This window comes from Pinus tabuliformis, chromosome Q (assembly GCF_031772625.1).
Source record: "Pinus tabuliformis cultivar Carrire ecotype Pingquan chromosome Q, CPIR1, whole genome shotgun sequence".
Classification (NCBI taxonomy): domain Eukaryota; kingdom Viridiplantae; phylum Streptophyta; class Pinopsida; order Pinales; family Pinaceae; genus Pinus; species Pinus tabuliformis.
In genome coordinates this window covers 178,150,536-178,162,766 of record NC_142296.1, presented here as the reverse complement: position 1 = coordinate 178,162,766, position 12,231 = coordinate 178,150,536, and the positions used below count along the sequence as shown (strand labels likewise).

General features: G+C 36.0%; 1 protein-coding gene across 1 annotated transcript in view; it reads right to left on the bottom strand.

Annotated features, from left to right (window-relative positions):
• Positions 1-7,360: 7,360 nt before the first annotated feature.
• TIM13 (translocase of the inner mitochondrial membrane 13) overlaps positions 7,361-12,231 on the bottom strand; it is a 69,344-nt gene continuing 64,473 nt past the window's right edge. The window contains exon 2 of the mRNA XM_089384151.1: positions 7,361-7,937. Within this exon, the coding sequence (XP_089240277.1) occupies positions 7,788-7,937 (150 nt within the window). The 3' untranslated portion in view covers positions 7,361-7,787. The remainder of the gene's footprint in view (positions 7,938-12,231) is intronic.

The window sequence follows — 12,231 nt, the reverse complement described above, 5'->3', positions numbered from 1 at the left end:
GGCACAGTTGTTTGATGTTTGATCTCATGTTGGTGAAGATAGTTTTCAAATTCATTTGATGTATATTATTTTCCATTATCAGTACGAATAAACCCAATATGAGATTGTGCATCATTTTCAATCCATTTATGAAAATTCTTGAATGTTTGAAAAGCATCAGATTTGTTCTTCAATAAATAAACCCAACACATTATGGTGTAATCATCAATAAATGTCATGATATATTTATTTCCATTTGCAGAAGGAGCAGGCATTGGACCACATAAATCTGAATGTATAAGTTCAAGCTTCCTATGTGCTCTTGAATGTGAATCATGAAAACAGTGTTTGCTATGCTTTCCTAGAATGCAAGCATCACATTGCTTATGTTTCCTAGGAATTGTAGGCAAACCAGCAACACTATTTTTCTTCAATAAGCGAAGACTGTCATAGTTTAAATGTACAAATCTAGCATGCCATAATAAACTTGATGGAAGTGTACCTTCTTCATGATGAGAAATATATGAGAAGTGTTGTGCATGAGCAAAGGTTCCTTGCAATTTGAGAAGCCTTTCTTCTTCTATTCCCCTCATGACAAGTGAGTGGTCAGATGATTTTCTTACCTCAAGCTTGCCATCAAACATATGAATGGAGTGACCTTGCTGACTGATGTGGACCAAGGACAGCAAGTTTCTCTTGAGCTGTGGGATATATAGAACATAATCCAGAAGAAAGTCTGGAAGACCAGGCAGTTTAAGCCTGATTGTGTCAAGCCCTGATGGCTTGATTTTTGATTGATCTGCAAAGTATACTACTCCATCAACATTGTCAGTGAAATCTTCAAAAAAATATTTCCTATGAGTCATATGACAGGTTGCTCCTGAATCAAGCAACCAATCATTTTTCGAAGAAGCAAGTGAAGCATTAAACAAATTTTCATTTACTCCAATGTTACATTGTGCCTCAATATAGTGAGCAGATTCAGGTGCTTTACCTTTGTCTGTATCATCAGTTTTACCTTTCTGCTGGTTTTTTTTCTGCTCAATTTTGTCCCATGGTAGCTTGCATGTAGAAGCATCATGTGATCCATTTCGTTTGCAACGAATGCAATGCAGATCTGCTTTTTCTCCTTGAGAATGTCTGCCCCCCCTGCCTCTGAAGTATCTTCCTCTTCCTCTTCGTCCACCTCTTCCTCTTGTAGAATCTTGAGCAGGATGTTTTTCTTTATGAGCAAGGCAAACAGTCTCTTCAGAAGATTCAGGGACTGTCTTCTTTCCAAAGGCTTTCTCTCTTTCAGCAAACTTTTTCACAAGAGAGTCAAAGGTTATATCTTTAAGATTTCCATTTGCTTGTAAAGACTCAAGATAATTGGAGTAAGTAGGATAGAGTGCCTTGAGAAAAGCAATAAGAGGGATATCCAGCTCAACCTTAGTGGATTTGATATCATGCATTATGGATTTAACTTCAGATGCAAGAGCAAGAGGATCATTATTTTTCAGTTCAAGAGTGAAGAGTTTAATCATGAGCTGAACAACTTCAAGTGCAGAATGTGAGTCATAGAGTTCTTTGAGCTTTTGTAAAGCTTCAAAGGCAGTTGAATATGATGAAATATGGCGACTTACTTCTTCATTTACAGATGTTGCGATTAATGCATATGATTTGCTATTCTTGTTATCCCAAATGACGAGCTCTTTGTCTGATGTAGGCTGTACTGGGTCATTGTCTCCTTCTCCGACACACGCTCCCTTCCACAACTCATTGAAGATGAGGGTGTGTTTTATCATCCGGGACCATTCAAGATAGTTCTCCTTGCCAGTGAGAACTATCCCTACCATAGAGATGATTGAATGCATTCTGTAAAAATTCTTCTGCTGGAAAAAAATCCTTATGTCACAGCCTTATGCACTTTATTTTCCTTTAACGTTTGATAGAAGCATCAGCATTTCTTTGTACATATCACTTCAATATATCATGCAATACTACTATGTTTTGAAAAAACGCACAAGGGATCACTTCAATATATCACTTCGATATATATCAATATATCAAGCAATACCACTTTGAAAGCAGCGCAATATATCACTATATCACTTCAATGTATCAATATATCACTTCAATATATCATGCAATACTATTTTGAAAGCAGCGCAGTATATGACTATATCATTTCAATGTATTAATATATCACTTCAATATATCATCCAATACTATTTTGAAAGCAGCACAATATATAAACGCTTTAAAAGTTTTGAATGATACTGCACAATACTCAAACGTTGTAAACTCTCAGTCTTCACTGTTTCAGCAGATTGAGTCTCTTCCAAGCGCGGTTATTCGAACTCGATTACCAATCACCAACGAAGTAAAACGTCTGATGCAATATACTTAACAATACTGCGATCGAAATACCAATCACCAACGGATTCTGCAATGGTCTTCGAATTCAATTTTGGAGAATTCGCTGAGTGCCACAGAGCTTGTACGTTTGTTTGACATATTTATCGATTCATGTTATTCACACTGGTCAGATTGAGTCTCCCATGCGCAGAGACATACCATGTCAGATTGGAGTGATATACAGAAAGTTCAAACAGTGGAAATGCACCTCTCCAAGTGTGCAGAAGCTCGGAAGATTGGAGACTGGAAAACCGTATTGAAAGAAAGCAATGCAGCGATTATGGCGGGTGCTGATTCTGGACGGCAGTTCTTCGCATCCAAGGCAGAGGCACTACTGAAGCTCCGAAGATTAGATGAGGCAGCTACAGTTCTGATGACTGCACCGAAGATAGAAATTAATACATCCACCAGATATTTTGGGATCGCAGGAAATTCTTATCTGCTCCTTGTCCAAACACAGGTGGACATGGCATTAGGAAGGGGTCTTCAAAGGCATTTCAGTATCTGTTCTACGCTATGGATGGATAGATCCAACCGAATGATTTACAGAAATTGAGTGGAGAGGCAGCGAATTTGGGTTGCGATGGAATCTAGTCAAGGTATTCATGCGCAGAGAATCAATGAGACGCAGGACAGAGGCAGCGCTCAGGTATTCATGCGCAGAGAATCAATGAGACGCAGGACAGAGGCAGCGCTCAGGTATTCATGCGCAGAGAATCAATGAGACGCAGGACAGAGGCAGCGCTCAGGTATTCATGCGCAGAGAATCAATGAGATGCAGGACAGAGACAGCGCTAAGGTATAGGGAGTTACGACTATTCTCAGGACTGGCTCTGATACCATGTCAGGCCAGGAGTAACTCCAGACTAGGCAGAAAAACTGATGCGTTTATTTCATTGGGTAGTTATTATTATATACATGAATGTGACTGATCAGTTCATCTTCTTGATGACTGTTCACATTCCACATTCAACCAATCGCAGAGGATTAGGTGTCAACATGATTTTTAATTAAGTCAAAATTAATTATTGAGTTAATTTCCTCAAAAAAATGACTTTTACTTAACCACCAAGGCGGGAGGGTCCAAAATTTTGATTTCTTCAATATTCCCTTAGTCGAGGACCTTCAAAAATTAATTTCTTTAAAACCCACTAATTTTACCTTTAGAGAATTTAATTTTACCTAGGACACAAAATTAATTAAATTTATCCCTTAAGATTTTAATCTAATTTTGCCAAAAAAATAATTAATTGATTTGCGAAGGGATTAATAATTTTTCCAACCCTCTAATATTTAGCCATAGTGTCTAATTATGAGGAACCATGCACTTAATATTTTTTACATGAAAATTTTACATTTCAATACATGAAATGAGGGAAACTCGTTCGTTATAAACTCTCAACAGTAACAGATTTTTGAAACTCAAAAAATATAATCTAATAAACCAAGTGACTTGTAATAAAATAATTTAGCCAATTAGCGAAAATTATTTCAGTGACTTTTATAAAGACTCGATCTAAAACACTATGCTCGCCTAAAATCTTGACGACAAAATCCACCCTAGCTTTGGAGTGAGAGTGGAGGGAAAAACTCTGTTGATTATTTTTCTAGAGACAAATGAATCAATGACCTCCTAAAATGGAAATCATCACAAAAACAATAGTTTTACCTAGTGTTTTACATACAAACATGATCATACTAGAATTATTTACATTACACATGCAAAATGGATTGAAATATTTACAACATTGTCGACTAATGATGAAATACGAAAAGCGCGAACACTCGAATACGATAGACCACTTTTACGAAAAAAGGGGTGTAATCCTATGGGTTCGTTGACACAAAGTGATTAGCACTCATAAAATAATTGGAGTAAAATTTTTTATTTTTTGCAAGGAATTTTTCAACTTTTCAAAAAAAAAAATCTGAGATTTGAAGCCCCCTTTGCAAACTCTCTATACCCTCACACTTCCTTAACTCGCTTCTCTGCCTTCTCATCCTATATCCCTTATTTTTCCTTATTAAACACTGCTTTCCTCTATGTTTCCTACTCTTCCTGCAACCTCTTCTTTCTCGGGCTGTGTCCTTTCATCCTTTCTGTGAGCCGCCTTCAAGATCTCGCAGTCTCCAACCTTCTGCGTCCCTGGCATCCCTGCAAGTTTTCTCTACGTCTCCCCTTACCCGCAGCCCTCTTCCTCGGCGCCTCGTTGCTCCCTACGCGTCCCTCCTTCCTCTTCGCAACTCTTCCCTCTGCCTCGCATCCTCCTCCCTCATTATCCCTTATTCCCTTGCATCTCCTCGTGTGTCCTTTCTCCCAGCTCACTCAAACTATGTTCGTCTGAGCCTCCATCTCCCTCGTCTCTCTATCTCCCTCGCTCCTGGTAGCTCCTCGTAAGTCTTTCCCTCTACCTAACTACATTGCTCATCTCCAATTAAATTTCGATTTAATTTTTGTGCGTGGCCTTTCACCCATTAAAAATAAAACATTTTTCTATAAACAATACCCAAGTTAAAATTACGTTTTTCTATAAACAATACCTAAGTTTAAATTTATTTTCAGTTTGGCCCTTTCAAAAATTAAAATTGATTTCCTTTGTAAACTTTATCACATTCAATTTGCAATTTTTTTAAATCTAAGTTCTTTTTGAGTTTTTGTGATAGAGGTTTTGGGGCCTTAAAACTTTAAAATTTGTGGGGAAAAAGTTAAAAATTTTATATATTCAAAGTAATTTTATATATTTCTGAATTAGAGCTATTTAAAAAACTCGTTTAATTCCAGAATTTCTTGAAGAAGTATTTATTTGATTAGCATTTAAATTTCATGGTTTTTCTTGAGTGCTTAAGCATTTTGCATGCTTTAAGTTTTCTTCATTGGATTTTAAATATTTTAGCGTTCGATATATATTGAGATCATGATCATTGGCATTGGATTTTAAGCATTTTGCATGCTTCAGCTAAGTTTCAAGATCTTAGGCATTGGATTTTAAATATTTTAGCGTTCGATATATATTGAGATCATGATCATTGGCATTGGATTTTAAATATTTTTGTGTTCGATATATATCGAGATCTATATTGAGATCTCTCATTATTTAATTAACAGTAAGTGCGAGTTTATTTACTTGAATTATTGGAATTTTTTTGCATAATCAGTATAGAACTTTTCAAGTAATTGTGATCAGCGTTTTTGTTGAATACTCTATCATGGACTTGTGGAAAATTGTGTATCTTTTGGTTCTTAAAATTTGAGTATTTTGAGCATTTGCATATTTGGGATTTTCATTGAAATTTTCGTTTAAGTACTTGGTGTTTAACTCAGAGTAAATCGTTACCTAAGTGCTTAAGTCTTTAACATCTCATCTTGCATTTCATACAAGTTAGTCGATCATCCATCTAAAGTAGCATTTGTCATCTTGTTAATTGGTGAATCATTTATCTTGCAAGTCTTTTCTTTATGAGCATTGTATTTAAAGGCATAGGTCTCATAACTTTAAATATTGAATATCTTAAACATTGCTCAATTAATCTTGCTCGCTTGTAATTTAAGTCAAATTAATAAAATAGCTCTCAATGCATCTCCTAGAACTTGTTGGTTCCCAACAAGTTTTCCTTCATCATCCATCTTTCACCTCTTAGGGACTACCCCCTTAGCTTGCCTAGGAGATTGCTAGAACAGAGTGGACAAAGCTTACAGTGATAGCCTTTGTCCTGAGCGTTGTAGCTGCAAAGTGTTGGTTGATGTGCAGATAGAACTGAATATCCCTATCAGTCGTTTAGGCAATTAAATAAAAAATTGAGTGCAGTAAACATAAAATAAAGTACAACAGCCAAGAAAATGAATAACCAAGAAAACTGCGTCAAAAATTAAGGTAAATGATTGCTTACTTTGTTGTTCTTTACGAGCATTCATTGCAACCAAATGACCATTTTCAGTTCACTGGTCGAAAATGCAGGGCTGTCTAGAACCAGATATTAGTCCCACTAGGACTTCATCAAATTGATGTAGAATAGATGGTGCTTGGAACAAAACACTGGTTAAACAAAAACACTTGCTATAATTTGTATTCCTTTGTTACACAATCTTCATTAAACCCTAACTACTCAACAGGATATTAAAACGTCGTATATTGAAAAAAGAAATCTTAAAATTTGTTAGGGTGGCCACCATAATGTCGTTTTTTTCACGAGTAATAACAACATTCAAGGATAGATCTCCCCACATGCCAGCCAGTATCCAACTAAAAACAAAGAATATAAGTTCTAGAGATGCTGCATCTTGTATGGTTACAAGTTGAACTACCATTTGTACCACACAAATGAGTTGTTGAAAACCAAGGACATGAGTGTTTATGCAAATGCTAAAAAAAAGGCAAAAGAGCTTGTTTTGCAGTGAGGGAGTTACAGATTAAACATGAAAACACAGAAGCCATCGTTGCATATTAGTCTTTGCAGAAACGAACTACATTTGGCAGAGAGAATATTTATGTTTCTTAATCAGCCTTTCGAGCACAACCAAGCTATAATATAGAAAAAGGGTAAATATTTAAAAGGAAAACTAGAGTTTATCCATACAGATGCCTAAGGGACTGGCACCCATTAACACAAGCCCTAAAATTGAAACTGCCACCCCTCGTCAAAAAAGACTGAATGATTTAATTTCCAAAAACATACTTTTCTCAAGTACGAGTTAAAGCCTCATACTTTCAAGTATAAGTGTGATATCGGTGTGCCAAAAATCACAGTAGTTCCACACATCTGCTGAAGAGCTAATAGCAAGATAACAATAAAGCAGCATAAGCAATATCTTTAGACTCTAAACAATAAAACGATTAAAAAAAATAAACCCTGTAAAGGCTGCAATAACATCTTAGTAAAAGAAACTACCCACCCAATAATTATGCATTTCAATTCGCGGATAATGCTATAGATACCCATGCAATCAAGAGTACGACTCCAACTTTGTGTACTTCTGGTTCATGTATAAATAAAAATAAAAGTTTTGATGAAAATAAAGTCGACCTGCCAGTACATCAAAGGATTAATCCCCTGGGTATTTAAAGCAAACCAATCTCAGATACAGGCAGGTGTGAAACTAAAATTACGCACAATACCATCCTCTTAGAACTAAAAGCCTGCCCAAGGATGCTATAAAGAATGACACCAATTTGCATTTGCCTCTTAGAACTAAAAGCCTGCCCAAAGGATGCTATAAAGAATGACACCAATTTGCATTTGCAGTTTTGATCATGCTTAAAAAATTTGAGAAAAAAGAATGCTTCTTTCCTCAAAGAGTAGAAGTCAGGATGCAACTGCTTCCTGAAATATAACAATCAAAAATTAAATTGACCTTTTTCACTGCAGTTAAGGCTTGTGTTCATTTCCATTCTAGTCAATACTCTGACTCCCCATCAACGAGGAGCATTGAAGATTGCACGGCTAATAATCTGAGTTGCCTCAATATATCGCTCCACACACCTAGAAATGCAACTGCTTTCACTTCCGCTCAAACTTGTACCGGGCTTTGTAACACACCTGGCAAAGCATTTAGTACGCACCGTCTGCAGATTTAACATAACAAGAAAATAAATACTCGATGCAGGTTATGATCTGGGAAAAAAAAATGCAAGTTACTTCCCAACAAAATGCTGCATCGGAAGCATGTAACATGGGAAAAATAAAGCATGCTTTCCAATACATGTCAAGGAGAAGGCTAATAGTATATCTAAGGTGCAATGCAGTACCTAATCACATATATGACCTCAATCCATGTCAATGATGAATCCAAACAACCATTATGAATAAAAAAATCATTGTAAAGTGGGATGTCAAATATAACAGAAAATTATACGTTTATAAAGATGAGACTCTAAACAATATAATCAAAACCTTATCTTGCCCACTATTTTTTGGAGGACCAATACATCCCAATTCCTAAGAATACATCTTACACTTTGGTTTACTAAACCAGACACCTCCATCATGCAACAGCACACAGCTTTTCAGTTTAGTGGTTTTTTAGCACAAATACGTTTAATGATAGGGTGCATTGCAATTATGGTGTAGACTGCCAACCATGTGACACGGAAGAAGGGATTTCAATTGCCCCAATGCTATTCTTCGAAAAAAAAAAATTATGTATATCTACATGCAGGGTATGAAATGCTGGTAATGTTAAGGTCATTCCCATTAATTAACTAGCAAAAGGCCCATCCAAGTTAAGCCATGATGTGTTTTAAACTCCACACAGTGTTTGACCACTCTAAAACTACGAGATTTAACCTGCAACAGCGTTTGTTACATGTCTATTAGCTTCTTTCATGCATACAACGCTAAATCTATGACCTATAGGAGCTATATTCACACTACTGATGGTTCTTGATTCATTTTAATGATACTCTTTCCAAATTCACATATACACATAATCAGGCCCACTATTCTAACACGCAATAATTACACCCACAATATACAAGGAAATCATTCCTATCGATTAAAGATTTCTATTCACATCCCTCCTAACCCCAGATTTAATAAACTCTAAGGAATCTAAAAAAGCTCACATGCAAACCTCTCGCTGCTCAAGAAGTTCAGGGTTAGGATGGCACTACGCTAGTTTATTTTATAGTTTTAGCTTTTTATGCTGGCCCTTTAATTTCCTTTTTTCGTTTTTCATGACATTAGACATCACATTTTTTCTTCTTTTAGTTTATCAGCATTATTAACGTAGGCGTCAGAGGGCACTCCTACGCAAATTCTGAAATCTTCAAATGATCTTGAATAACAAAACACTTCTAAAGAAACCCAAGGTCCATACCTTGAATGATTGCATCCAAGTTTGTCAATAATGGTGATGAAAAAGATGCAGACTCCATTGCCACTGATCTCCAATGAATGTAGCTTTTCTTAATCTCAATAAGGCTTACAAGCCCCTATAGAAATCAATGGTTCAAAGGATGGGAACTTCGATTCTTGGATTAGATATTTTGTGTTTACAGTAAGTTAAAAATTATGTTTTTTCTTAAAACAACCCTAAACGTTATTCAGCAAACATTTATTTTGACACCTCTGTTATTATGAAATGTGGAACAAACAAGACACAAACTCAGATCATAGATCATAATTTCAAACTCGGAATGGGTTGACATGGCCTTGATCAAGTCAATTGAGTCAACGCTTGTCTGTATCAACTTGACCTCTGAATCAGCTCGACTGACCAGTTTGGTACCAAACAGGCCGAGTCAAGACTTGACTCGGCTGGTTCAGTACCAAACTAATACAACTTGACCAAGCCCATCATTACTAGGCCGAGTCAATCCCTGGACCCCATTGTCACAACCTATCGGTGATTAAAATAATTTTTTTTAACCACCTAAAACCAATGTTGCACTAATTGTTATAAGGATTAAATCGGCGCAGGGAAATAATCGGAAAAAAATCAGTAAAAACCGGGAAAAAATCATAACATACAAAAATACTCATTTTTTTCAATTTTTTTAATATCTAAAGCATCTACAACATAAAATAAATGGGGAAATAATCGGAAAAAAAAATTGGTAAACACCAGGAAAAAATCATCAACATACAAAAAATTTCAACTTTTTTCAATTTTTTTAATATCTAAAGCATCTACAACATAAAACAAATACATTAACACATAAATATGATAAAAGAACTAATATATAAGATGTTTAATATCATTTGTAGTGCCACATCACACATAACAGTGAATCATGTCCTGAATAGTAAGTCCTGACTCATGACTCCCAACTCAGCCTCAAAATATCAACAAAAAATATAATAATGTATCTCATATCATGAGTCATAATGTCATATACAATGAAATGAACCAAATAACTAAAGTCTAATACCACTGATTTCCTTTGCCCCTCTAGATGTAAGATGTCGGTGGAGTTGGCAGTAGACTCTCTTGTGCTCTAGACGCTGAAGAACTAGGAGCTACAGGAGGTAGACCACGTCCTCCACTGGTGACAGGGGTAGCTTGGGTCACCTCCTCCTCCTCATAATAACCAAACAAAAACAAAACAAAAAACAAAAAAATTCCCAAAAAATCGCGATTTTTTCATAAAAATCAGAGAAAAAAATAAAAATCATTTTTATCGCGCGATTTTATTGTTTTTTTTTAATCGTGATAAAATGATTTTATCACGATATTTTCGCGATTAGTGATTAGTGCAACACTGCCTAAAACTTGCTTTCAAACATCCTAAACCCTAGAAAAAACCTATAAGAGAACGCCCCCCCTCCCCCCCCCCCCCCCCCAATCCTATTTGCCTTACACCTCTCTCATTGGGCATTTGGAGTTTTGGAGTGCCAGCCAGGTATATTGAATGTTAGATGATAAATATGTCCTTATGTTTTCCTCATTAAAATGCAGATCTGAAATCAATCTTTAAAGCGTTGTTTCATCATTCAACTAGTTTAAACTGAGGCTTGAAGTATGAACTCTCCAAATATAAGAATTTAATATGGGGTTTGCTTCTTGCAGTGTTTCATAGTTGAATTTGCTGTTTGGAATTTTACCATGGTTGCCACCCCAAGAGTGTCAGATCCGCATGGATCCATGCTGATATGGTTGACAAGGAGATTTATTTCATATAATGCACAAGGGCCAGAGAAGAATTCGAAGGTTGTATGGCCCCATTAGAGGATATTAGACAGATTAGATTGGGGTTGCAAAATTTGAAACAAGACAAGGCTAGCCAAAAGGAGATGGCTGTAATATATTTCCAGGCTCTAAAGCCTAGAGGCCACTTTACTTTTCTACTACAGTCTCAAATACTTTCAACATTTAAAGCATCATTGATTATATAATTCGTTGCAAATATGCATTGCTCTCAGTGCCATTTTAAAACTTTTTTATATATTCGCCTTTACATCGTATATGTGTGTGCAGAGTTTGCATATTTTGTCTCTAATGCTATGGATACATGGTTTGGAATCTTTAGAATATATTTTTCAAATTTAAATTGAACATTTTATGTATTTTTAGTAAAACAAGCCATTGAAATCAGATCAGTCTAAGTCGATCCAAGTCCAAGTCTGAGTCTGCGTTGACCCTCAACCGATTTCAAATCCGAGTCCGAGTTCTAACTTGTTTTGGCATGATGAACATGGATGGTCCAATCCTAGGTCTTGCCAAGCTCTATACAATGATGCAAACGAAATGCCCTTTTGGAACTAGTTAGCCAATGCAATTTCAACCAATTGATTGATTAGTGGTAACTTCAATAAGGCACAAGATGATGAGTAGTACACGTTGTTTGTCAAAATTCCACAGGGGCACGAGATTGCCTAGAAAACCCTCAAGACCAAGATTGGCCTCTACAACCCCAATAAAGTCAAGAGGGAGAATACTTGGAACATTTGTTAACATGTTCAAAGTTCAAAAAAAGGCAATGAAAGCGTTAGAGAAAGATTGGATAAATCCATGCTATTTGAACAAAATACCTTCTAAACTGAATGTAGCAAAGGAAAGCTTGTTCAAGCCCTGATCCTAAAAAGGTTGGCATTTTCGAACTTCCAAAAGGGCAATGAAAGAACCCTAAAAGGTTGGATAAATATATGTTATTTGAATTAAATACTTTCTAAATTGATTGCAGCAAAAGAAATTTAGTTCAGAAGCTAGGAGAATTAATACTCTCAGACCACTAACATATCTACTTTTAAATACTGGTGAGGGGGCAAACAAATGCGAATTTATAGGACTTTCTTTGTGCTTAATGTTGTTTTATAGGAACCCTAACTACCTTATCTCTATCAAGAGAATTTAGAACACCCTCGCTGGCCTAAGAAGTGAGAATGTTTACATAGCCTAAAGGTGGTTATTGCTAAGAT